Source organism: Aphelocoma coerulescens, unplaced genomic scaffold (genome assembly GCF_041296385.1).
Source record: "Aphelocoma coerulescens isolate FSJ_1873_10779 unplaced genomic scaffold, UR_Acoe_1.0 HiC_scaffold_315, whole genome shotgun sequence".
NCBI classification, from domain to species: Eukaryota; Metazoa; Chordata; class Aves; order Passeriformes; family Corvidae; genus Aphelocoma; species Aphelocoma coerulescens.
In genome coordinates, this window is record NW_027183659.1 from 29,265 (window position 1) to 50,210 (window position 20,946).

Genomic DNA, 20,946 nt, shown 5'->3' on the forward strand with positions numbered 1-20,946 from the left:
CCTTCTTAGCACCTCTCACCTCTTAGCTCTCTTCCCCTCCCACTCCTTACCATCTCTTGCCACCTGTCCCCTGTCCCCTGGCGCCGCTCTCTTGCCGCAGCTCGATCGTCGCTCGCTCGCTCGCTCCCTGCCCGGGCCATGTCACTGTGCGGCGGCCGCGGGCTGCCCGGGCTGGCGGCCATCTCCCCGCTGCCCTCGCCGGGCACGGCCCCGCTCACGCCGCTGGACAAGGCTGACCCGGCGGGCCCCGCCAGGTGAGGGGGTGGCCGAGGGCCAGCGGCTGGGAGGGGCTTTGGCCGCCCGCCGCACGCGGGACTGCCCCGACGGGACACGGCTGCTCCGCGCGGGGCTCGGCGGCGGGGCCGTGCCAAAGGGGGCTGGCACGCTTTGGGGATCCCCTGCTGCAGCTCCTGCCCCCGGCCCGGCAGGGCCACAAGGGGCGAGGCCCAAGCGGGCCGCTGACACTGCCCCGTCCTGACCGCCCGCAGGCACCGGGACACCCCGAAGCGGGGCCACGGGGGGCTGCCCCTGCCGCGGCTGTGGCACACGCCGTCCCCGCAGCCGCTGGCCTCGGACTGTGGCCGCCACTCGCTCTCTTGCCAGCCCCCGGATGCAGGTGAGGGATGCGGCTGCTCCGTCCCCGGGCGCTGCCCGGGCCTGGGCTCCTGCAGAGGGTGTTAGCCTAAGGGGACAGGGCTGTGGCGGGAGGGCTTGGCCGAGGGGCTGGCGAGGGGCTCGAGGCGGGGCAGCTGGTGGGGAGGGATGGGCGGGAGCCTAGAGCTGCGCTGGCCGGGGCGCAGCCGGGAAGCGCTGCGGTGACAGCCTGCTCCGGGGGACACGCGACATTCCATGGGCAGCGGTGCTCGCAGGGCCGTTGGCACCCGCCTGCTGGGGGACTCCGTGCCCGGCCCCGAAGTGCCCGGGGCCCCGGGCTGGGGGCAGGAGGCCGATCCCCGCAGCGGGGCTACTAGCCCAGTGCCTTGTTCCCGCAGGACTGGAGCCGGACTTCCCCACGCAGCAGAAGCCCGCGGCCGCGCAGGAAGAGTGAGCGGCCCCATGCCCGTGTCCTCCCGGGGACACCCCCTGTCCCTCCCCCGCGCAGCAGGGCCCGCTCTCAGCCTCGCTGGCGGCTGTGCAGCCAGCTGTGAGCCCCAGGCTGTGCCTGGGCGGTGGCAAGCTGGCCTGCTTGGGCGGCGACGTGGATGCCACCGCCACTGACCCCATCTCTGCTCTCCCCACAGCTCCCAGAGAACGATGCCGGCGTTCGGGAGAGCGCTCAAAGAGTAAGTGCAGGGGCTCTGTCCCTGCCGCAGGACATGAATGCCGGGCTGTCCCCGTGCCCAGGCTGTCCCTGTCCCACAGCCAAAAGCCAGGCTGTCCCCGTTCCCCCTGCTGGGGTCCCGCTCAGGCCGTTGGTGTTTCCTCAGTGCCTGGAGGTGGTTTTGCCCCAGGTCCCTTTGGGGAGCTGTGACAGCCCCGGGTGGGGGGGGGGGGCGTCTCACCCCGCCCTGAGCACGTGGGGGACAGAGGTGGCAATGGCAGAGGGGTGGGACTCAGCGGCCCAGGCCACCTGCTGTCATTTGACCCTTTCCTCTGCCGGCTCTTGCAGCAGGAAGCTCCTTCGGCAGAGGATGCACGCGTTGCCGGTGAGTGCTGGAGGCTGCGCAGGGCTGAGCAGAGCGAGGCAGGATCCTGCCGAGTCCCTGGGCGAGCCGGGACGAGGAGGATGGAGGCAGGAGAGGGGGCAGGGCTGGTGCGCACCTCTCACCGCTGGCTGTCCCACAGGCGTGGCAGCGGGACGGCAGCCGCGTCCTGAAGGACATCTCGCAGCTGCAGGAGCGCAGGGACAGAGCGCGGCGGCGCCGCAGGGAGCCCGAGGATGAGGTGAGGGGGGCAGCGAGAGCTGGGGGGCAGGGAGGGGACAGAGGGGTGCTGACGCCGTGTCCCCCCCGCTGCAGGAGGGCTTTGTGGCCAAGAAGCTGCCGAGGCCGGGCCAGCGGAGCCATGGGGCCGCCAGGAGGGAGCCCCTTGCCGAGAGCCCCTGGGCCGCATCAGAGCTGCTGGTGAGAGAGGCTGGAGGGCTCGGGAGGGCAGCAGCGATGGGTGATGCCGGGGCTGCACGCGTGGGAGCTGCCGCTCCGAGCTGCCCGCGTGGCCTGGAGAGCTGCGGAGGTGGGAGATGGCCGGGCCGGGGGGTCACGGGGACAGCCCGTGCGTCTCCAAAGCTGGAAGGCACCGGCAGGTGGTGGATGGAGCTCGCCTATGGGATCCGTGCCTGCCTGCGGCTGGGAAGCAGCTGGCAGGACTTGTGCCCATTTCACGATCTCCTCTGCCTGTGCCCCAAGTCTCCCCAGCTGCTGCCCTGGCAGAGCGATGCCACCGTGCCCCAGGAGAAGGAGAACGTGGTGAGCACGCCGGTGATGAGCAAGGAGGAGGCAAAGCTGGTACGTGGGAGCCTTTGGGAAGTGGACAGAGCCCCACAATCCCCTCTTGGGGTCTCCACTGGGGCGTCTGGGGCCGCTGCTTGGTGAGCAGCAGCAGCCCAGAGACTGTGGGCTTGTCTTGGTCACGGGGAGCGGGAGCCTCGGCCGCTGCCCTGCTGGTGCTGGGGCTTGCCAGAGCGCCAGGCAGCAGCGCGGGCTCTCCCCACAGCGGCCGGGGAAGCGCAGCCAGTGCCGGCAGCTGTCCCGCTCGCCCTCGGAGCCGGGCAGTGTCGCCAGGCCCGTCCTGAAGCGGGGACAGCCCTCGGACAGCGACAGCCCTGTGGAGGCCAAGCGGCAGAGGAGGGTGGCCGGCAGCCCTGGCCAGGAGGCGTCGCTGGAGCCGGTGGGTGCTGGGGAAGGTGTGGGCTGAGAGCCAGCGTGTCCCTGGCGGGCCTGGGCCCCGGCCCGGCTCTGGCAGAGCCGCTGCTGACATTTGGGGGTGTCTCTGGCTGGTGCCTCGGCAGGGAGCGTGGCTGGAGCCTTCCCGCTCCGCCCGGCGTGAGGAGCTCGAGAACCTGCTGGCCAACGATGACCAGGAGCTCATCGGGGATTTCTCCAAGGTAGGGCCACGAGGATGGGGCAGGTGAGGGGGTGCCCCCATCATTCGGAACGGGGAGCATGGCTGGAGCCCCGCAGCGCTGTGAGAGCCCAAAGCGAGCTGGTGGCCCATGCCTGGGGCCACGGGGCCTTGGGGCCGTGACTTGCCAGCCTGCAGCATCGCTGCGGTGCATGAAGAGCCCCATGGCCGCTCCTCTGCTCCAGCCGTGTGGCACAGCCCCGTCTATGTGGCCCTTGCCCTCCCGCGGGGGCACAGCTGGCCGCTCGGGGGCTTGTGGGCTGGGGCGACAGGTTGCAGGCCTGGGAGGTGTCCTTGGAATGGGGCTGAGCCCAGAGCCTGTCTGTTGCAGCCTCACCTCCTGCCGACGGTGGAGGGCAAGGAGCCGGGCCTGAAGTACATCTCCCCTGAGACGGTAAGGGGGCTGCAGCCCCTCCCCGGCCCCCCCGAGGGGCTGCCTGCCTGCTCTCGCCCTGTCCCCCGGCTGTCCCCCCCTTTGGTGACGCGCTCCCCCCGCAGCTGGCGGCGGTGCTGGCGGGGCACTTCAGCAGCAGCATCGAGAGCAGCCTCGTCGTGGACTGCCGCTATCCCTACGAGTACGAGGGGGGCCACGTCAAGGTCAGAAGCCCCTCGTGGCCCTGGGGCCGGGAGGAAGGGCGGGGTCCGAAGCACCCTCGGAGGTGCTGAGCCCACGGCGAGGGCTCGAGCAGCCCCCCCGGAGGGCACTGAGCCGCCCGGTGGGGTGGAGCAGCCCCTGGGCAGTGCCGAGCCACCCCCTGAAGGGCTGGTTCGCAGCTGCAAGGAGGAGGGTGACGGTGTCCCAGGACCGCGGGTGACGGTGCTGCTGGGGGAGGCTTGGGGGCAGCGTCCTTGAGTCGCTGCACAAAATGCAATGGGACACGGAGGGGGAAAAGGCGCCTTCTCTGCCTCGCCAGGGCGCTGTCAACCTGCCGCTGCAGCGGGACGTGGAGGAATCGCTGCTGGAGCAGCCCATCGTGCCCCTGGACTCCAGCAGGAGGGTGATCGTCATCTTCCACTGCGAGTTCTCTGTTGAGCGGGGGCCCAAAATGTGAGTGATGGCCCGGGGGGCCCGCTGGGCTCTGCCAGCCGCGGATCCCGGCACGGGGGTGATGCCGCGCGTTTTGTCCGTGGCACAGGTGCAAGTTCCTGCGGGAGAGGGATCGCCGCTGCCACGAGTACCCCCAGCTGCACTACCCCGAGCTGTACGTGCTGAAGGGCGGCTACCGGGAGTTCTTCCTCCAGTTCCCGGTGAGTGCCGTCCCCGTGTCCCCTCGGTGGCAGGCGGTCGGCGCCGAGAGGGAAGAAGTGGCGGGGGCACACGGCGGTGGCGAGGGGCAGCTGTGGCTCTGAGCATCCTCGCCGCCACGGGCGGGGATCTGCAGGGCCGGCGGCTGCTGTGCTGCGGGGGCTGACGGAGCCGTCCGTGGCTTGCAGAGCCACTGCGAGCCCCGGGACTATCGGCCCATGCTGCACTCCGCGTTCAAGGAGGAGCTGCGCAAGTTCCGCGGGCAGAGGCGGCTCCGCGAGCGCGGCCGGCGGGCGCTCTTCAGCCGCGGGCGGGACCTGTGAGCGCCCGGGGGTCTCTCAGCCGCGTCGGGGCAGCGCTGGAGCTGGGAACGGAGGAAGGCTTCCCTTGGCTGCGGATGCGCCTCGCCTGCTCGCTCGGGTTTGCTGCGATGGCTTTGGGGTGGTAGTTTTTGTTCAGAGCGGTTTTGCGTTTGTTCGTTGCAAATATTTTTGTGTTTGTTCGTTGTTGCAAATATTTTTTTGTTCGTTGTTCGAAATATTTTGTGTTTGTTTGTTGTTATAAATATTTTTGCGTTTGTTTGTTGTTCTAAATACTTTTGTGTTTGTTTCCGGTTAGGAATAGTTTTGTGTTCGTTGTTATCAATATTTCTGAGTGTCTCCGTTGTTAGGATTGTTCGCTGCAGTCTCTGTTAATAAAGTCCGATTGCAGGAGAACAAAGGCGTGTCCTGAGCTCTCGCTGCCCGCACCAGGCTGCTGCAGGGGTGGGAGCCCCCGATGCGGGGCTGGTGGGATGGCCAGGCCGGGCTGGAGGGCTCTGCCGGGGGTCTGGGGACAGGGGCAGCTGCTGGCAGGGGACAGGGCTGAGGTGCTGGCTTCCTTGTGGGGCGTGGTGACTTCCCCAGGGACACGTGGGCAAGCGTTGGCCCCGTGGCTGCTGTTCCTGCGTGCTGGGCTGGCAGCAGCATGGCCCCGGACCTCCACGGGACCCTCTTTCCTGAGCATGCTGGGCTTGCAGGCAGGACCCGTGGGACACTTGGGGTGGTGACATGGCACCCCTCTCCCTGGGACCCCCACAGCCAGGATCCTGTCTTTTCTTAGGGGGACTCCTGAACTTTGCAGCACCCCCAGGGCTGGCACAGCCGTTGCTGAGGGGAGCCCGGGCTCAGTAGGACTCGCAGAACTGTGGCAGCCCCGTTTTGGGGGTCAGGGCTCATCAGGACACTCAGGACCATCAACCCCCCAAATTCTGAGATCCTCCTGTAGTGATTACACCCCCTCTCCACGGGACCCCCGCGGTAATGACAGCCCTCTTGAGTGGGGCTGGGCTCATCAGGAGCCCCGGGGCTTTAACACCTCACCGCCCTGCCTGGGAGCCCCAAAGCCGTGTTATCTCTCTTTGTAGAGGGCTCTTCTGGCCTTTGCAGCACCCCCAGGGCTGGCACAATTCCTTTTTGGGGGACAGGGCTCGCTGGGAGGCCGAGGGATGTGGCACCTTGAAGGGGTGGGTGTCCTTAACACCAGGGTCCCCCATTCTCTCTCGGGCAAGTGGCCTCCCAGTGCCAAGTGCTTCAGTCACCCTTGGGGCACCCATCCTCCCCTCCACTTCCCTGTGTTCCTGATGAGCTGAAGTCACTCCTGGATGCCCCAGGGGGGCTTCTCCATGCCCTCCCTTCCCCAGCCAGGTGACAGGGGCCTGGTTATGGGTGTTGGGCCTGGCCTTTGCTTTGCTTTGTGCCCCACCAGAGAATCCATCTCTGGCCAAAATTGCCCTGGCTCCCGCCTGCACCTCCTTGGCCCCATATCCACATCCTGCTCCATCCCAAACTGCCAATGGGCTCCTGGATCAGCTCCTGCCTCACGGACAATCCTGGTTTGAAAGTCTGACAAGGAGCACTGGCACACACACGGGCAAAGAGGCGTGTCCTCTACTGAAGAAGACCTTGGGGGGGGGTGAGTAATCAGAGGACTTTGGGGTGCCAGGAAGGCCACACAGCTGAGTAGCTCAAGCAGAAAACAGCAACGCCAATGAGAAGTCACAAGAGCAAAACAGAGGACTGCACTGATGCCATGAAGATTTTTGCCTTTTCTTTTATACCCGTTATACCCTTTTACAACTTCTCTGTTCCTAGTGCTTTTTCCCCACAGTCTTGGACTTGCTTGTCAAGCTAAGAGACTAAACATTTTAGAAGCTTCGTAGCTAGGGATCAGTGTGCCCCAGAGCCCAAGGTCCTCTCCAGAACACATTCTGTAAAGCAAGATAGAACCAAACAGGGGAAGGTTCCTTGGGGAGGGGGGCTCACTTGAGCCTCTCATTGGGGAATCTTTGATAGTTATGCTAATTAGTAAAACCTATAATGTTATACCCAATGTTGGGGGAGAGGGGGACACAGAGAGTCTCGGCGGGGTGCATCTCGATGCATATGACCTGGACGTGTACACCTAAGAATCCTTAAAAACGAACACCAAGGTAAAATCCCTTTTCCCCTTCTAACCATGTATGACTCTTGATTTTAAGAGTGGAAAAGGCATCAGCACAAAATGGCAAAAACAAAGACCTTTCCTAAAATCACCCGCAATTTTATTCTTTGTCAAATAATCCCCTTGCAGCTCTTCAAATGTTTCAGGGCAGCAGTCGGCAGTGCTTGAATAGCATCAAAGGTCACGGGCGTGACACCCAGCTTTCTCAGAATTCCTGATTTCTATAGAAGTACAGGTATCTAGAAAAATACACGGAAATTCACCGTGAGCAGGAGGAAGTGGTGCTTTCTGCAGGCTCCTGTCAGAGCTCTTGGCCCTCCACAAAGGAACGGGGCGCCTTCCCAACACCCACAAAGTGGGTTTGGACTCCCTGGCCGGCTTTGATCTCCAGGTGGGAGAAAAGGGAGGCCCAGTCGAACACCTTTGGGATTAGTTCTAGGTTATGATTCTTTTTGCCCCCAGTCTTTAGCTCCGCTAAAGTTCCATCTGCTTTGGCACATCCATGAGGAAAGTGAGGCAGGTTGGAACCACCGAGGACATCAACACCAGGGACTCCATGTCGAGGGCACGTTTGAAGAGCAAAGAAATCAAGTGCCCTTAAGTAAAAGTGACAACCAGCTGATTTGGTTTCTTTGAAGTCCGGTACAGAAAGAAAAGTTTTCAGCAGGTGAACAAAGCAGGCTGTTCACAAGTGCCATTAGAAACCAGAAACTCCACCCATAAAAACCCAACCTGCAGGATTTCAACCCTGCTTTCTCGACAGTGGACGTGGCACTCAGTGCCATGGCCTGGTTCTCAGGGTGCTGTTAGGTCATAACTTTATTACCCTGCAGGTGACACTCGAGGGCCATCAGGGGTGACCGAGTGTCCCCTGCAGTGCCAAGGTCCGGCCAGGCCAGGCGCGGGGACCGGGCTGGCCACGCCCCTTTCCTCGTTGGCCACGCCCCTTTCCTCGTTGGCCACGCCCCTTTCGACCATCAACCGCCCCTTCGGCTCAGGCTCCGCCCCCACGCGCCCTCCGCAGCTCTCATTGGCCGCCGCCGTCCCCTCGCGCCCAGCGCCACCTCTCATTGGCTGCCGCCGTCGCCTCGTGCCGGCTGCGCTTTGCCATTGGCTGCGGGCGCCGCTGTTGTTGTTCGTGCTGTTCCTGGCAGCAGGAGCGGCCCGGGGCTCACCTGGCACCTCTCGTCCCCTCTCTTCGCCACTTAGCGCATCTTATCGCCTCTGGGCCCTTCTTAGCACCTCTCACCTCTTAGCTCTCTTCCCCTCCCACTCCTTACCATCTCTTGCCACCTGTCCCCTGTCCCCTGGCGCCGCTCTCTTGCCGCAGCTCGATCGTCGCTCGCTCGCTCGCTCCCTGCCCGGGCCATGTCACTGTGCGGCGGCCGCGGGCTGCCCGGGCTGGCGGCCATCTCCCCGCTGCCCTCGCCGGGCACGGCCCCGCTCACGCCGCTGGACAAGGCTGACCCGGCGGGCCCCGCCAGGTGAGGGGGTGGCCGAGGGCCAGCGGCTGGGAGGGGCTTTGGCCGCCCGCCGCACGCGGGACTGCCCCGACGGGACACGGCTGCTCCGCGCGGGGCTCGGCGGCGGGGCCGTGCCAAAGGGGGCTGGCACGCTTTGGGGATCCCCTGCTGCAGCTCCTGCCCCCGGCCCGGCAGGGCCACAAGGGGCGAGGCCCAAGCGGGCCGCTGACACTGCCCCGTCCTGACCGCCCGCAGGCACCGGGACACCCCGAAGCGGGGCCACGGGGGGCTGCCCCTGCCGCGGCTGTGGCACACGCCGTCCCCGCAGCCGCTGGCCTCGGACTGTGGCCGCCACTCGCTCTCTTGCCAGCCCCCGGATGCAGGTGAGGGATGCGGCTGCTCCGTCCCCGGGCGCTGCCCGGGCCTGGGCTCCTGCAGAGGGTGTTAGCCTAAGGGGACAGGGCTGTGGCGGGAGGGCTTGGCCGAGGGGCTGGCGAGGGGCTCGAGGCGGGGCAGCTGGTGGGGAGGGATGGGCGGGAGCCTAGAGCTGCGCTGGCCGGGGCGCAGCCGGGAAGCGCTGCGGTGACAGCCTGCTCCGGGGGACACGCGACATTCCATGGGCAGCGGTGCTCGCAGGGCCGTTGGCACCCGCCTGCTGGGGGACTCCGTGCCCGGCCCCGAAGTGCCCGGGGCCCCGGGCTGGGGGCAGGAGGCCGATCCCCGCAGCGGGGCTACTAGCCCAGTGCCTTGTTCCCGCAGGACTGGAGCCGGACTTCCCCACGCAGCAGAAGCCCGCGGCCGCGCAGGAAGAGTGAGCGGCCCCATGCCCGTGTCCTCCCGGGGACACCCCCTGTCCCTCCCCCGCGCAGCAGGGCCCGCTCTCAGCCTCGCTGGCGGCTGTGCAGCCAGCTGTGAGCCCCAGGCTGTGCCTGGGCGGTGGCAAGCTGGCCTGCTTGGGCGGCGACGTGGATGCCACCGCCACTGACCCCATCTCTGCTCTCCCCACAGCTCCCAGAGAACGATGCCGGCGTTCGGGAGAGCGCTCAAAGAGTAAGTGCAGGGGCTCTGTCCCTGCCGCAGGACATGAATGCCGGGCTGTCCCCGTGCCCAGGCTGTCCCTGTCCCACAGCCAAAAGCCAGGCTGTCCCCGTTCCCCCTGCTGGGGTCCCGCTCAGGCCGTTGGTGTTTCCTCAGTGCCTGGAGGTGGTTTTGCCCCAGGTCCCTTTGGGGAGCTGTGACAGCCCCGGGTGGGGGGGGAGGGCGTCTCACCCCGCCCTGAGCACGTGGGGGACAGAGGTGGCAATGGCAGAGGGGTGGGACTCAGCGGCCCAGGCCACCTGCTGTCATTTGACCCTTTCCTCTGCCGGCTCTTGCAGCAGGAAGCTCCTTCGGCAGAGGATGCACGCGTTGCCGGTGAGTGCTGGAGGCTGCGCAGGGCTGAGCAGAGCGAGGCAGGATCCTGCCGAGTCCCTGGGCGAGCCGGGACGAGGAGGATGGAGGCAGGAGAGGGGGCAGGGCTGGTGCGCACCTCTCACCGCTGGCTGTCCCACAGGCGTGGCAGCGGGACGGCAGCCGCGTCCTGAAGGACATCTCGCAGCTGCAGGAGCGCAGGGACAGAGCGCGGCGGCGCCGCAGGGAGCCCGAGGATGAGGTGAGGGGGGCAGCGAGAGCTGGGGGGCAGGGAGGGGACAGAGGGGTGCTGACGCCGTGTCCCCCCCGCTGCAGGAGGGCTTTGTGGCCAAGAAGCTGCCGAGGCCGGGCCAGCGGAGCCATGGGGCCGCCAGGAGGGAGCCCCTTGCCGAGAGCCCCTGGGCCGCATCAGAGCTGCTGGTGAGAGAGGCTGGAGGGCTCGGGAGGGCAGCAGCGATGGGTGATGCCGGGGCTGCACGCGTGGGAGCTGCCGCTCCGAGCTGCCCGCGTGGCCTGGAGAGCTGCGGAGGTGGGAGATGGCCGGGCCGGGGGGTCACGGGGACAGCCCGTGCGTCTCCAAAGCTGGAAGGCACCGGCAGGTGGTGGATGGAGCTCGCCTATGGGATCCGTGCCTGCCTGCGGCTGGGAAGCAGCTGGCAGGACTTGTGCCCATTTCACGATCTCCTCTGCCTGTGCCCCAAGTCTCCCCAGCTGCTGCCCTGGCAGAGCGATGCCACCGTGCCCCAGGAGAAGGAGAACGTGGTGAGCACGCCGGTGATGAGCAAGGAGGAGGCAAAGCTGGTACGTGGGAGCCTTTGGGAAGTGGACAGAGCCCCACAATCCCCTCTTGGGGTCTCCACTGGGGCGTCTGGGGCCGCTGCTTGGTGAGCAGCAGCAGCCCAGAGACTGTGGGCTTGTCTTGGTCACGGGGAGCGGGAGCCTCGGCCGCTGCCCTGCTGGTGCTGGGGCTTGCCAGAGCGCCAGGCAGCAGCGCGGGCTCTCCCCACAGCGGCCGGGGAAGCGCAGCCAGTGCCGGCAGCTGTCCCGCTCGCCCTCGGAGCCGGGCAGTGTCGCCAGGCCCGTCCTGAAGCGGGGACAGCCCTCGGACAGCGACAGCCCTGTGGAGGCCAAGCGGCAGAGGAGGGTGGCCGGCAGCCCTGGCCAGGAGGCGTCGCTGGAGCCGGTGGGTGCTGGGGAAGGTGTGGGCTGAGAGCCAGCGTGTCCCTGGCGGGCCTGGGCCCCGGCCCGGCTCTGGCAGAGCCGCTGCTGACATTTGGGGGTGTCTCTGGCTGGTGCCTCGGCAGGGAGCGTGGCTGGAGCCTTCCCGCTCCGCCCGGCGTGAGGAGCTCGAGAACCTGCTGGCCAACGATGACCAGGAGCTCATCGGGGATTTCTCCAAGGTAGGGCCACGAGGATGGGGCAGGTGAGGGGGTGCCCCCATCATTCGGAACGGGGAGCATGGCTGGAGCCCCGCAGCGCTGTGAGAGCCCAAAGCGAGCTGGTGGCCCATGCCTGGGGCCACGGGGCCTTGGGGCCGTGACTTGCCAGCCTGCAGCATCGCTGCGGTGCATGAAGAGCCCCATGGCCGCTCCTCTGCTCCAGCCGTGTGGCACAGCCCCGTCTATGTGGCCCTTGCCCTCCCGCGGGGGCACAGCTGGCCGCTCGGGGGCTTGTGGGCTGGGGCGACAGGTTGCAGGCCTGGGAGGTGTCCTTGGAATGGGGCTGAGCCCAGAGCCTGTCTGTTGCAGCCTCACCTCCTGCCGACGGTGGAGGGCAAGGAGCCGGGCCTGAAGTACATCTCCCCTGAGACGGTAAGGGGGCTGCAGCCCCTCCCCGGCCCCCCCGAGGGGCTGCCTGCCTGCTCTCGCCCTGTCCCCCGGCTGTCCCCCCCTTTGGTGACGCGCTCCCCCCGCAGCTGGCGGCGGTGCTGGCGGGGCACTTCAGCAGCAGCATCGAGAGCAGCCTCGTCGTGGACTGCCGCTATCCCTACGAGTACGAGGGGGGCCACGTCAAGGTCAGAAGCCCCTCGTGGCCCTGGGGCCGGGAGGAAGGGCGGGGTCCGAAGCACCCTCGGAGGTGCTGAGCCCACGGCGAGGGCTCGAGCAGCCCCCCCGGAGGGCACTGAGCCGCCCGGTGGGGTGGAGCAGCCCCTGGGCAGTGCCGAGCCACCCCCTGAAGGGCTGGTTCGCAGCTGCAAGGAGGAGGGTGACGGTGTCCCAGGACCGCGGGTGACGGTGCTGCTGGGGGAGGCTTGGGGGCAGCGTCCTTGAGTCGCTGCACAAAATGCAATGGGACACGGAGGGGGAAAAGGCGCCTTCTCTGCCTCGCCAGGGCGCTGTCAACCTGCCGCTGCAGCGGGACGTGGAGGAATCGCTGCTGGAGCAGCCCATCGTGCCCCTGGACTCCAGCAGGAGGGTGATCGTCATCTTCCACTGCGAGTTCTCTGTTGAGCGGGGGCCCAAAATGTGAGTGATGGCCCGGGGGGCCCGCTGGGCTCTGCCAGCCGCGGATCCCGGCACGGGGGTGATGCCGCGCGTTTTGTCCGTGGCACAGGTGCAAGTTCCTGCGGGAGAGGGATCGCCGCTGCCACGAGTACCCCCAGCTGCACTACCCCGAGCTGTACGTGCTGAAGGGCGGCTACCGGGAGTTCTTCCTCCAGTTCCCGGTGAGTGCCGTCCCCGTGTCCCCTCGGTGGCAGGCGGTCGGCGCCGAGAGGGAAGAAGTGGCGGGGGCACACGGCGGTGGCGAGGGGCAGCTGTGGCTCTGAGCATCCTCGCCGCCACGGGCGGGGATCTGCAGGGCCGGCGGCTGCTGTGCTGCGGGGGCTGACGGAGCCGTCCGTGGCTTGCAGAGCCACTGCGAGCCCCGGGACTATCGGCCCATGCTGCACTCCGCGTTCAAGGAGGAGCTGCGCAAGTTCCGCGGGCAGAGGCGGCTCCGCGAGCGCGGCCGGCGGGCGCTCTTCAGCCGCGGGCGGGACCTGTGAGCGCCCGGGGGTCTCTCAGCCGCGTCGGGGCAGCGCTGGAGCTGGGAACGGAGGAAGGCTTCCCTTGGCTGCGGATGCGCCTCGCCTGCTCGCTCGGGTTTGCTGCGATGGCTTTGGGGTGGTAGTTTTTGTTCAGAGCGGTTTTGCGTTTGTTCGTTGCAAATATTTTTGTGTTTGTTCGTTGTTGCAAATATTTTTTTGTTCGTTGTTCGAAATATTTTGTGTTTGTTTGTTGTTATAAATATTTTTGCGTTTGTTTGTTGTTCTAAATACTTTTGTGTTTGTTTCCGGTTAGGAATAGTTTTGTGTTCGTTGTTATCAATATTTCTGAGTGTCTCCGTTGTTAGGATTGTTCGCTGCAGTCTCTGTTAATAAAGTCCGATTGCAGGAGAACAAAGGCGTGTCCTGAGCTCTCGCTGCCCGCACCAGGCTGCTGCAGGGGTGGGAGCCCCCGATGCGGGGCTGGTGGGATGGCCAGGCCGGGCTGGAGGGCTCTGCCGGGGGTCTGGGGACAGGGGCAGCTGCTGGCAGGGGACAGGGCTGAGGTGCTGGCTTCCTTGTGGGGCGTGGTGACTTCCCCAGGGACACGTGGGCAAGCGTTGGCCCCGTGGCTGCTGTTCCTGCGTGCTGGGCTGGCAGCAGCATGGCCCCGGACCTCCACGGGACCCTCTTTCCTGAGCATGCTGGGCTTGCAGGCAGGACCCGTGGGACACTTGGGGTGGTGACATGGCACCCCTCTCCCTGGGACCCCCACAGCCAGGATCCTGTCTTTTCTTAGGGGGACTCCTGAACTTTGCAGCACCCCCAGGGCTGGCACAGCCGTTGCTGAGGGGAGCCCGGGCTCAGTAGGACTCGCAGAACTGTGGCAGCCCCGTTTTGGGGGTCAGGGCTCATCAGGACACTCAGGACCATCAACCCCCCAAATTCTGAGATCCTCCTGTAGTGATTACACCCCCTCTCCACGGGACCCCCGCGGTAATGACAGCCCTCTTGAGTGGGGCTGGGCTCATCAGGAGCCCCGGGGCTTTAACACCTCACCGCCCTGCCTGGGAGCCCCAAAGCCGTGTTATCTCTCTTTGTAGAGGGCTCTTCTGGCCTTTGCAGCACCCCCAGGGCTGGCACAATTCCTTTTTGGGGGACAGGGCTCGCTGGGAGGCCGAGGGATGTGGCACCTTGAAGGGGTGGGTGTCCTTAACACCAGGGTCCCCCATTCTCTCTCGGGCAAGTGGCCTCCCAGTGCCAAGTGCTTCAGTCACCCTTGGGGCACCCATCCTCCCCTCCACTTCCCTGTGTTCCTGATGAGCTGAAGTCACTCCTGGATGCCCCAGGGGGGCTTCTCCATGCCCTCCCTTCCCCAGCCAGGTGACAGGGGCCTGGTTATGGGTGTTGGGCCTGGCCTTTGCTTTGCTTTGTGCCCCACCAGAGAATCCATCTCTGGCCAAAATTGCCCTGGCTCCCGCCTGCACCTCCTTGGCCCCATATCCACATCCTGCTCCATCCCAAACTGCCAATGGGCTCCTGGATCAGCTCCTGCCTCACGGACAATCCTGGTTTGAAAGTCTGACAAGGAGCACTGGCACACACACGGGCAAAGAGGCGTGTCCTCTACTGAAGAAGACCTTGGGGGGGGGTGAGTAATCAGAGGACTTTGGGGTGCCAGGAAGGCCACACAGCTGAGTAGCTCAAGCAGAAAACAGCAACGCCAATGAGAAGTCACAAGAGCAAAACAGAGGACTGCACTGATGCCATGAAGATTTTTGCCTTTTCTTTTATACCCGTTATACCCTTTTACAACTTCTCTATTCCTAGTGCTTTTTCCCCACAGTCTTGGACTTGCTTGTCAAGCTAAGAGACTAAACATTTTAGAAGCTTCGTAGCTAGGGATCAGTGTGCCCCAGAGCCCAAGGTCCTCTCCAGAACACATTCTGTAAAGCAAGATAGAACCAAACAGGGGAAGGTTCCTTGGGGAGGGGGGCTCACTTGAGCCTCTCATTGGGGAATCTTTGATAGTTATGCTAATTAGTAAAACCTATAATGTTATACCCAATGTTGGGGGAGAGGGGGACACAGAGAGTCTCGGCGGGGTGCATCTCGATGCATATGACCTGGACGTGTACACCTAAGAATCCTTAAAAACGAACACCAAGGTAAAATCCCTTTTCCCCTTCTAACCATGTATGACTCTTGATTTTAAGAGTGGAAAAGGCATCAGCACAAAATGGCAAAAACAAAGACCTTTCCTAAAATCACCCGCAATTTTATTCTTTGTCAAATAATCCCCTTGCAGCTCTTCAAATGTTTCAGGGCAGCAGTCGGCAGTGCTTGAATAGCATCAAAGGTCACGGGCGTGACACCCAGCTTTCTCAGAATTCCTGATTTCTATAGAAGTACAGGTATCTAGAAAAATACACGGAAATTCACTGTGAGCAGGAGGAAGTGGTGCTTTCTGCAGGCTCCTGTCAGAGCTCTTGGCCCTCCACAAAGGAACGGGGCGCCTTCCCAACACCCACAAAGTGGGTTTGGACTCCCTGGCCGGCTTTGATCTCCAGGTGGGAGAAAAGGGAGGCCCAGTCGAACACCTTTGGGATTAGTTCTAGGTTATGATTCTTTTTGCCCCCAGTCTTTAGCTCCGCTAAAGTTCCATCTGCTTTGGCACATCCATGAGGAAAGTGAGGCAGGTTGGAACCACCGAGGACATCAACACCAGGGACTCCATGTCGAGGGCACGTTTGAAGAGCAAAGAAATCAAGTGCCCTTAAGTAAAAGTGACAACCAGCTGATTTGGTTTCTTTGAAGTCCGGTACAGAAAGAAAAGTTTTCAGCAGGTGAACAAAGCAGGCTGTTCACAAGTGCCATTAGAAACCAGAAACTCCACCCATAAAAACCCAACCTGCAGGATTTCAACCCTGCTTTCTCGACAGTGGACGTGGCACTCAGTGCCATGGCCTGGTTCTCAGGGTGCTGTTAGGTCATAACTTTATTACCCTGCAGGTGACACTCGAGGGCCATCAGGGGTGACCGAGTGTCCCCTGCAGTGCCAAGGTCCGGCCAGGCCAGGCGCGGGGACCGGGCTGGCCACGCCCCTTTCCTCGTTGGCCACGCCCCTTTCCTCGTTAGCCACGCCCCTTTCCTCGTTGGCCACGCCCCTTTCGACCATCAACCGCCCCTTCGGCTCAGGCTCCGCCCCCACGCGCCCTCCGCAGCTCTCATTGGCCGCCGCCGTCCCCTCGCGCCCAGCGCCACCTCTCATTGGCTGCCGCCGTCGCCTCGTGCCGGCTGCGCTTTGCCATTGGCTGCGGGCGCCGCTGTTGTTGTTCGTGCTGTTCCTGGCAGCAGGAGCGGCCCGGGGCTCACCTGGCACCTCTCGTCCCCTCTCTTCGCCACTTAGCGCATCTTATCGCCTCTGGGCCCTTCTTAGCACCTCTCACCTCTTAGCTCTCTTCCCCTCCCACTCCTTACCATCTCTTGCCACCTGTCCCCTGTCCCCTGGCGCCGCTCTCTTGCCGCAGCTCGATCGTCGCTCGCTCGCTCGCTCCCTGCCCGGGCCATGTCACTGTGCGGCGGCCGCGGGCTGCCCGGGCTGGCGGCCATCTCCCCGCTGCCCTCGCCGGGCACGGCCCCGCTCACGCCGCTGGACAAGGCTGACCCGGCGGGCCCCGCCAGGTGAGGGGGTGGCCGAGGGCCAGCGGCTGGGAGGGGCTTTGGCCGCCCGCCGCACGCGGGACTGCCCCGACGGGACACGGCTGCTCCGCGCGGGGCTCGGCGGCGGGGCCGTGCCAAAGGGGGCTGGCACGCTTTGGGGATCCCCTGCTGCAGCTCCTGCCCCCGGCCCGGCAGGGCCACAAGGGGCGAGGCCCAAGCGGGCCGCTGACACTGCCCCGTCCTGACCGCCCGCAGGCACCGGGACACCCCGAAGCGGGGCCACGGGGGGCTGCCCCTGCCGCGGCTGTGGCACACGCCGTCCCCGCAGCCGCTGGCCTCGGACTGTGGCCGCCACTCGCTCTCTTGCCAGCCCCCGGATGCAGGTGAGGGATGCGGCTGCTCCGTCCCCGGGCGCTGCCCGGGCCTGGGCTCCTGCAGAGGGTGTTAGCCTAAGGGGACAGGGCTGTGGCGGGAGGGCTTGGCCGAGGGGCTGGCGAGGGGCTCGAGGCGGGGCAGCTGGTGGGGAGGGATGGGCGGGAGCCTAGAGCTGCGCTGGCCGGGGCGCAGCCGGGAAGCGCTGCGGTGACAGCCTGCTCCGGGGGACACGCGACATTCCATGGGCAGCGGTGCTCGCAGGGCCGTTGGCACCCGCCTGCTGGGGGACTCCGTGCCCGGCCCCGAAGTGCCCGGGGCCCCGGGCTGGGGGCAGGAGGCCGATCCCCGCAGCGGGGCTACTAGCCCAGTGCCTTGTTCCCGCAGGACTGGAGCCGGACTTCCCCACGCAGCAGAAGCCCGCGGCCGCGCAGGAAGAGTGAGCGGCCCCATGCCCGTGTCCTCCCGGGGACACCCCCTGTCCCTCCCCCGCGCAGCAGGGCCCGCTCTCAGCCTCGCTGGCGGCTGTGCAGCCAGCTGTGAGCCCCAGGCTGTGCCTGGGCGGTGGCAAGCTGGCCTGCTTGGGCGGCGACGTGGATGCCACCGCCACTGACCCCATCTCTGCTCTCCCCACAGCTCCCAGAGAACGATGCCGGCGTTCGGGAGAGCGCTCAAAGAGTAAGTGCAGGGGCTCTGTCCCTGCCGCAGGACATGAATGCCGGGCTGTCCCCGTGCCCAGGCTGTCCCTGTCCCACAGCCAAAAGCCAGGCTGTCCCCGTTCCCCCTGCTGGGGTCCCGCTCAGGCCGTTGGTGTTTCCTCAGTGCCTGGAGGTGGTTTTGCCCCAGGTCCCTTTGGGGAGCTGTGACAGCCCCGGGTGGGGGGGGGGGGCGTCTCACCCCGCCCTGAGCACGTGGGGGACAGAGGTGGCAATGGCAGAGGGGTGGGACTCAGCGGCCCAGGCCACCTGCTGTCATTTGACCCTTTCCTCTGCCGGCTCTTGCAGCAGGAAGCTCCTTCGGCAGAGGATGCACGCGTTGCCGGTGAGTGCTGGAGGCTGCGCAGGGCTGAGCAGAGCGAGGCAGGATCCTGCCGAGTCCCTGGGCGAGCCGGGACGAGGAGGATGGAGGCAGGAGAGGGGGCAGGGCTGGTGCGCACCTCTCACCGCTGGCTGTCCCACAGGCGTGGCAGCGGGACGGCAGCCGCGTCCTGAAGGACATCTCGCAGCTGCAGGAGCGCAGGGACAGAGCGCGGCGGCGCCGCAGGGAGCCCGAGGATGAGGTGAGGGGGGCAGCGAGAGCTGGGGGGCAGGGAGGGGACAGAGGGGTGCTGACGCCGTGTCCCCCCCGCTGCAGGAGGGCTTTGTGGCCAAGAAGCTGCCGAGGCCGGGCCAGCGGAGCCATGGGGCCGCCAGGAGGGAGCCCCTTGCCGAGAGCCCCTGGGCCGCATCAGAGCTGCTGGTGAGAGAGGCTGGAGGGCTCGGGAGGGCAGCAGCGATGGGTGATGCCGGGGCTGCACGCGTGGGAGCTGCCGCTCCGAGCTGCCCGCGTGGCCTGGAGAGCTGCGGAGGTGGGAGATGGCCGGGCCGGGGGGTCACGGGGACAGCCCGTGCGTCTCCAAAGCTGGAAGGCACCGGCAGGTGGTGGATGGAGCTCGCCTATGGGATCCGTGCCTGCCTGCGGCTGGGAAGCAGCTGGCAGGACTTGTGCCCATTTCACGATCTCCTCTGCCTGTGCCCCAAGTCTCCCCAGCTGCTGCCCTGGCAGAGCGATGCCACCGTGCCCCAGGAGAAGGAGAACGTGGTGAGCACGCCGGTGATGAGCAAGGAGGAGGCAAAGCTGGTACGTGGGAGCCTTTGGGAAGTGGACAGAGCCCCACAATCCCCTCTTGGGGTCTCCACTGGGGCGTCTGGGGCCGCTGCTTGGTGAGCAGCAGCAGCCCAGAGACTGTGGGCTTGTCTTGGTCACGGGGAGCGGGAGCCTCGGCCGCTGCCCTGCTGGTGCTGGGGCTTGCCAGAGCGCCAGGCAGCAGCGCGGGCTCTCCCCACAGCGGCCGGGGAAGCGCAGCCAGTGCCGGCAGCTGTCCCGCTCGCCCTCGGAGCCGGGCAGTGTCGCCAGGCCCGTCCTGAAGCGGGGACAGCCCTCGGACAGCGACAGCCCTGTGGAGGCCAAGCGGCAGAGGAGGGTGGCCGGCAGCCCTGGCCAGGAGGCGTCGCTGGAGCCGGTGGGTGCTGGGGAAGGTGTGGGCTGAGAGCCAGCGTGTCCCTGGCGGGCCTGGGCCCCGGCCCGGCTCTGGCAGAGCCGCTGCTGACATTTGGGGGTGTCTCTGGCTGGTGCCTCGGCAGGGAGCGTGGCTGGAGCCTTCCCGCTCCGCCCGGCGTGAGGAGCTCGAGAACCTGCTGGCCAACGATGACCAGGAGCTCATCGGGGATTTCTCCAAGGTAGGGCCACGAGGATGGGGCAGGTGAGGGGGTGCCCCCATCATTCGGAACGGGGAGCATGGCTGGAGCCCCGCAGCGCTGTGAGAGCCCAAAGCGAGCTGGTGGCCCATGCCTGGGGCCACGGGGCCTTGGGGCCGTGACTTGCCAGCCTGCAGCATCGCTGCGGTGCATGAAGAGCCCCATGGCCGCTCCTCTGCTCCAGCCGTGTGGCACAGCCCCGTCTATGTGGCCCTTGCCCTCCCGCGGGGGCACAGCTGGCCGCTCGGGGGCTTGTGGGCTGGGGCGACAGGTTGCAGGCCTGGGAGGTGTCCTTGGAATGGGGCTGAGCCCAGAGCCTGTCTGTTGCAGCCTCACCTCCTGCCGACGGTGGAGGGCAAGGAGCCGGGCCTGAAGTACATCTCCCCTGAGACGGTAAGGGGGCTGCAGCCCCTCCCCGGCCCCCCCGAGGGGCTGCCTGCCTGCTCTCGCCCTGTCCCCCGGCTGTCCCCCCCTTTGGTGACGCGCTCCCCCCGCAGCTGGCGGCGGTGCTGGCGGGGCACTTCAGCAGCAGCATCGAGAGCAGCCTCGTCGTGGACTGCCGCTATCCCTACGAGTACGAGGGGGGCCACGTCAAGGTCAGAAGCCCCTCGTGGCCCTGGGGCCGGGAGGAAGGGCGGGGTCCGAAGCACCCTCGGAGGTGCTGAGCCCACGGCGAGGGCTCGAGCAGCCCCCCCGGAGGGCACTGAGCCGCCCGGTGGGGTGGAGCAGCCCCTGGGCAGTGCCGAGCCACCCCCTGAAGGGCTGGTTCGCAGCTGCAAGGAGGAGGGTGACGGTGTCCCAGGACCGCGGGTGACGGTGCTGCTGGGGGAGGCTTGGGGGCAGCGTCCTTGAGTCGCTGCACAAAATGCAATGGGACACGGAGGGGGAAAAGGCGCCTTCTCTGCCTCGCCAGGGCGCTGTCAACCTGCCGCTGCAGCGGGACGTGGAGGAATCGCTGCTGGAGCAGCCCATCGTGCCCCTGGACTCCAGCAGGAGGGTGATCGTCATCTTCCACTGCGAGTTCTCTGTTGAGCGGGGGCCCAAAATGTGAGTGATGGCCCGGGGGGCCCGCTGGGCTCTGCCAGCCGCGGATCCCGGCACGGGGGTGATGCCGCGCGTTTTGTCCGTGGCACAGGTGCAAGTTCCTGCGGGAGAGGGATCGCCGCTGCCACGAGTACCCCCAGCTGCACTACCCCGAGCTGTACGTGCTGAAGGGCGGCTACCGGGAGTTCTTCCTCCAGTTCCCGGTGAGTGCCGTCCCCGTGTCCCCTCGGTGGCAGGCGGTCGGCGCCGAGAGGGAAGAAGTGGCGGGGGCACACGGCGGTGGCGAGGGGCAGCTGTGGCTCTGAGCATCCTCGCCGCCACGGGCGGGGATCTGCAGGGCCGGCGGCTGCTGTGCTGCGGGGGCTGACGGAGCCGTCCGTGGCTTGCAGAGCCACTGCGAGCCCCGGGACTATCGGCCCATGCTGCACTCCGCGTTCAAGGAGGAGCTGCGCAAGTTCCGCGGGCAGAGGCGGCTCCGCGAGCGCGGCCGGCGGGCGCTCTTCAGCCGCGGGCGGGACCTGTGAGCGCCCGGGGGTCTCTCAGCCGCGTCGGGGCAGCGCTGGAGCTGGGAACGGAGGAAGGCTTCCCTTGGCTGCGGATGCGCCTCGCCTGCTCGCTCGGGTTTGCTGCGATGGCTTTGGGGTGGTAGTTTTTGTTCAGAGCGGTTTTGCGTTTGTTCGTTGCAAATATTTTTGTGTTTGTTCGTTGTTGCAAATATTTTTTTGTTCGTTGTTCGAAATATTTTGTGTTTGTTTGTTGTTATAAATATTTTTGCGTTTGTTTGTT

At 66.0% G+C, this 20,946-nt stretch overlaps 3 protein-coding genes across 3 annotated transcripts; all 3 read left to right on the forward strand.

Annotated features, from left to right (window-relative positions):
* The first annotated feature begins 138 nt into the window (after window positions 1-138).
* Window positions 139-4,629, forward strand: LOC138101512 (M-phase inducer phosphatase 2-like). The gene is made up of 14 exons (XM_068999286.1): window positions 139-254; window positions 489-616; window positions 993-1,044; window positions 1,242-1,283; window positions 1,610-1,646; window positions 1,786-1,884; window positions 1,959-2,444; window positions 2,653-2,826; window positions 2,948-3,043; window positions 3,392-3,454; window positions 3,559-3,657; window positions 3,975-4,108; window positions 4,197-4,308; window positions 4,495-4,629. Exons 1-14 carry the CDS (start codon window positions 139-141, stop codon window positions 4,627-4,629), a joined length of 1,773 nt encoding a protein of 590 aa, XP_068855387.1.
* Window positions 4,630-8,155: 3,526 nt separating this feature from the next.
* Window positions 8,156-12,646, forward strand: LOC138101511 (M-phase inducer phosphatase 2-like). Its single transcript, XM_068999285.1, has 14 exons — window positions 8,156-8,271; window positions 8,506-8,633; window positions 9,010-9,061; window positions 9,259-9,300; window positions 9,627-9,663; window positions 9,803-9,901; window positions 9,976-10,461; window positions 10,670-10,843; window positions 10,965-11,060; window positions 11,409-11,471; window positions 11,576-11,674; window positions 11,992-12,125; window positions 12,214-12,325; window positions 12,512-12,646. The coding sequence occupies exons 1-14, from the start codon at window positions 8,156-8,158 to the stop codon at window positions 12,644-12,646; spliced, it is 1,773 nt and encodes a 590-aa protein (XP_068855386.1).
* A 3,547-nt stretch (window positions 12,647-16,193) lies between these two features.
* LOC138101524 (M-phase inducer phosphatase 2-like) lies at window positions 16,194-20,684 on the forward strand. Its single transcript, XM_068999299.1, has 14 exons — window positions 16,194-16,309; window positions 16,544-16,671; window positions 17,048-17,099; window positions 17,297-17,338; window positions 17,665-17,701; window positions 17,841-17,939; window positions 18,014-18,499; window positions 18,708-18,881; window positions 19,003-19,098; window positions 19,447-19,509; window positions 19,614-19,712; window positions 20,030-20,163; window positions 20,252-20,363; window positions 20,550-20,684. Exons 1-14 carry the CDS (start codon window positions 16,194-16,196, stop codon window positions 20,682-20,684), a joined length of 1,773 nt encoding a protein of 590 aa, XP_068855400.1.
* The last annotated feature ends 262 nt before the right edge of the window (window positions 20,685-20,946 follow it).

Coding starts and splice junctions, on each gene's coding strand:
- LOC138101511 (XM_068999285.1), top strand. CDS start 8,156: ATGTCACTGTGCGGCGGCCGCGGGCTGCCCGGGCTGGCGGCCATCTCC. Junction 9,664..9,802: donor AGAGGATGCACGCGTTGCCG/GTGAGTGCTGGA, acceptor GCTGTCCCACAG/GCGTGGCAGCGGGACGGCAG. Junction 11,472..11,575: donor AGTACATCTCCCCTGAGACG/GTAAGGGGGCTG, acceptor CTCCCCCCGCAG/CTGGCGGCGGTGCTGGCGGG.
- LOC138101512 (XM_068999286.1), top strand. CDS start 139: ATGTCACTGTGCGGCGGCCGCGGGCTGCCCGGGCTGGCGGCCATCTCC. Junction 2,445..2,652: donor GCAAGGAGGAGGCAAAGCTG/GTACGTGGGAGC, acceptor CTCTCCCCACAG/CGGCCGGGGAAGCGCAGCCA. Junction 3,658..3,974: donor ACGAGGGGGGCCACGTCAAG/GTCAGAAGCCCC, acceptor CTGCCTCGCCAG/GGCGCTGTCAACCTGCCGCT.
- LOC138101524 (XM_068999299.1), top strand. CDS start 16,194: ATGTCACTGTGCGGCGGCCGCGGGCTGCCCGGGCTGGCGGCCATCTCC. Junction 17,339..17,664: donor TTCGGGAGAGCGCTCAAAGA/GTAAGTGCAGGG, acceptor CGGCTCTTGCAG/CAGGAAGCTCCTTCGGCAGA. Junction 20,364..20,549: donor AGTTCTTCCTCCAGTTCCCG/GTGAGTGCCGTC, acceptor CGTGGCTTGCAG/AGCCACTGCGAGCCCCGGGA.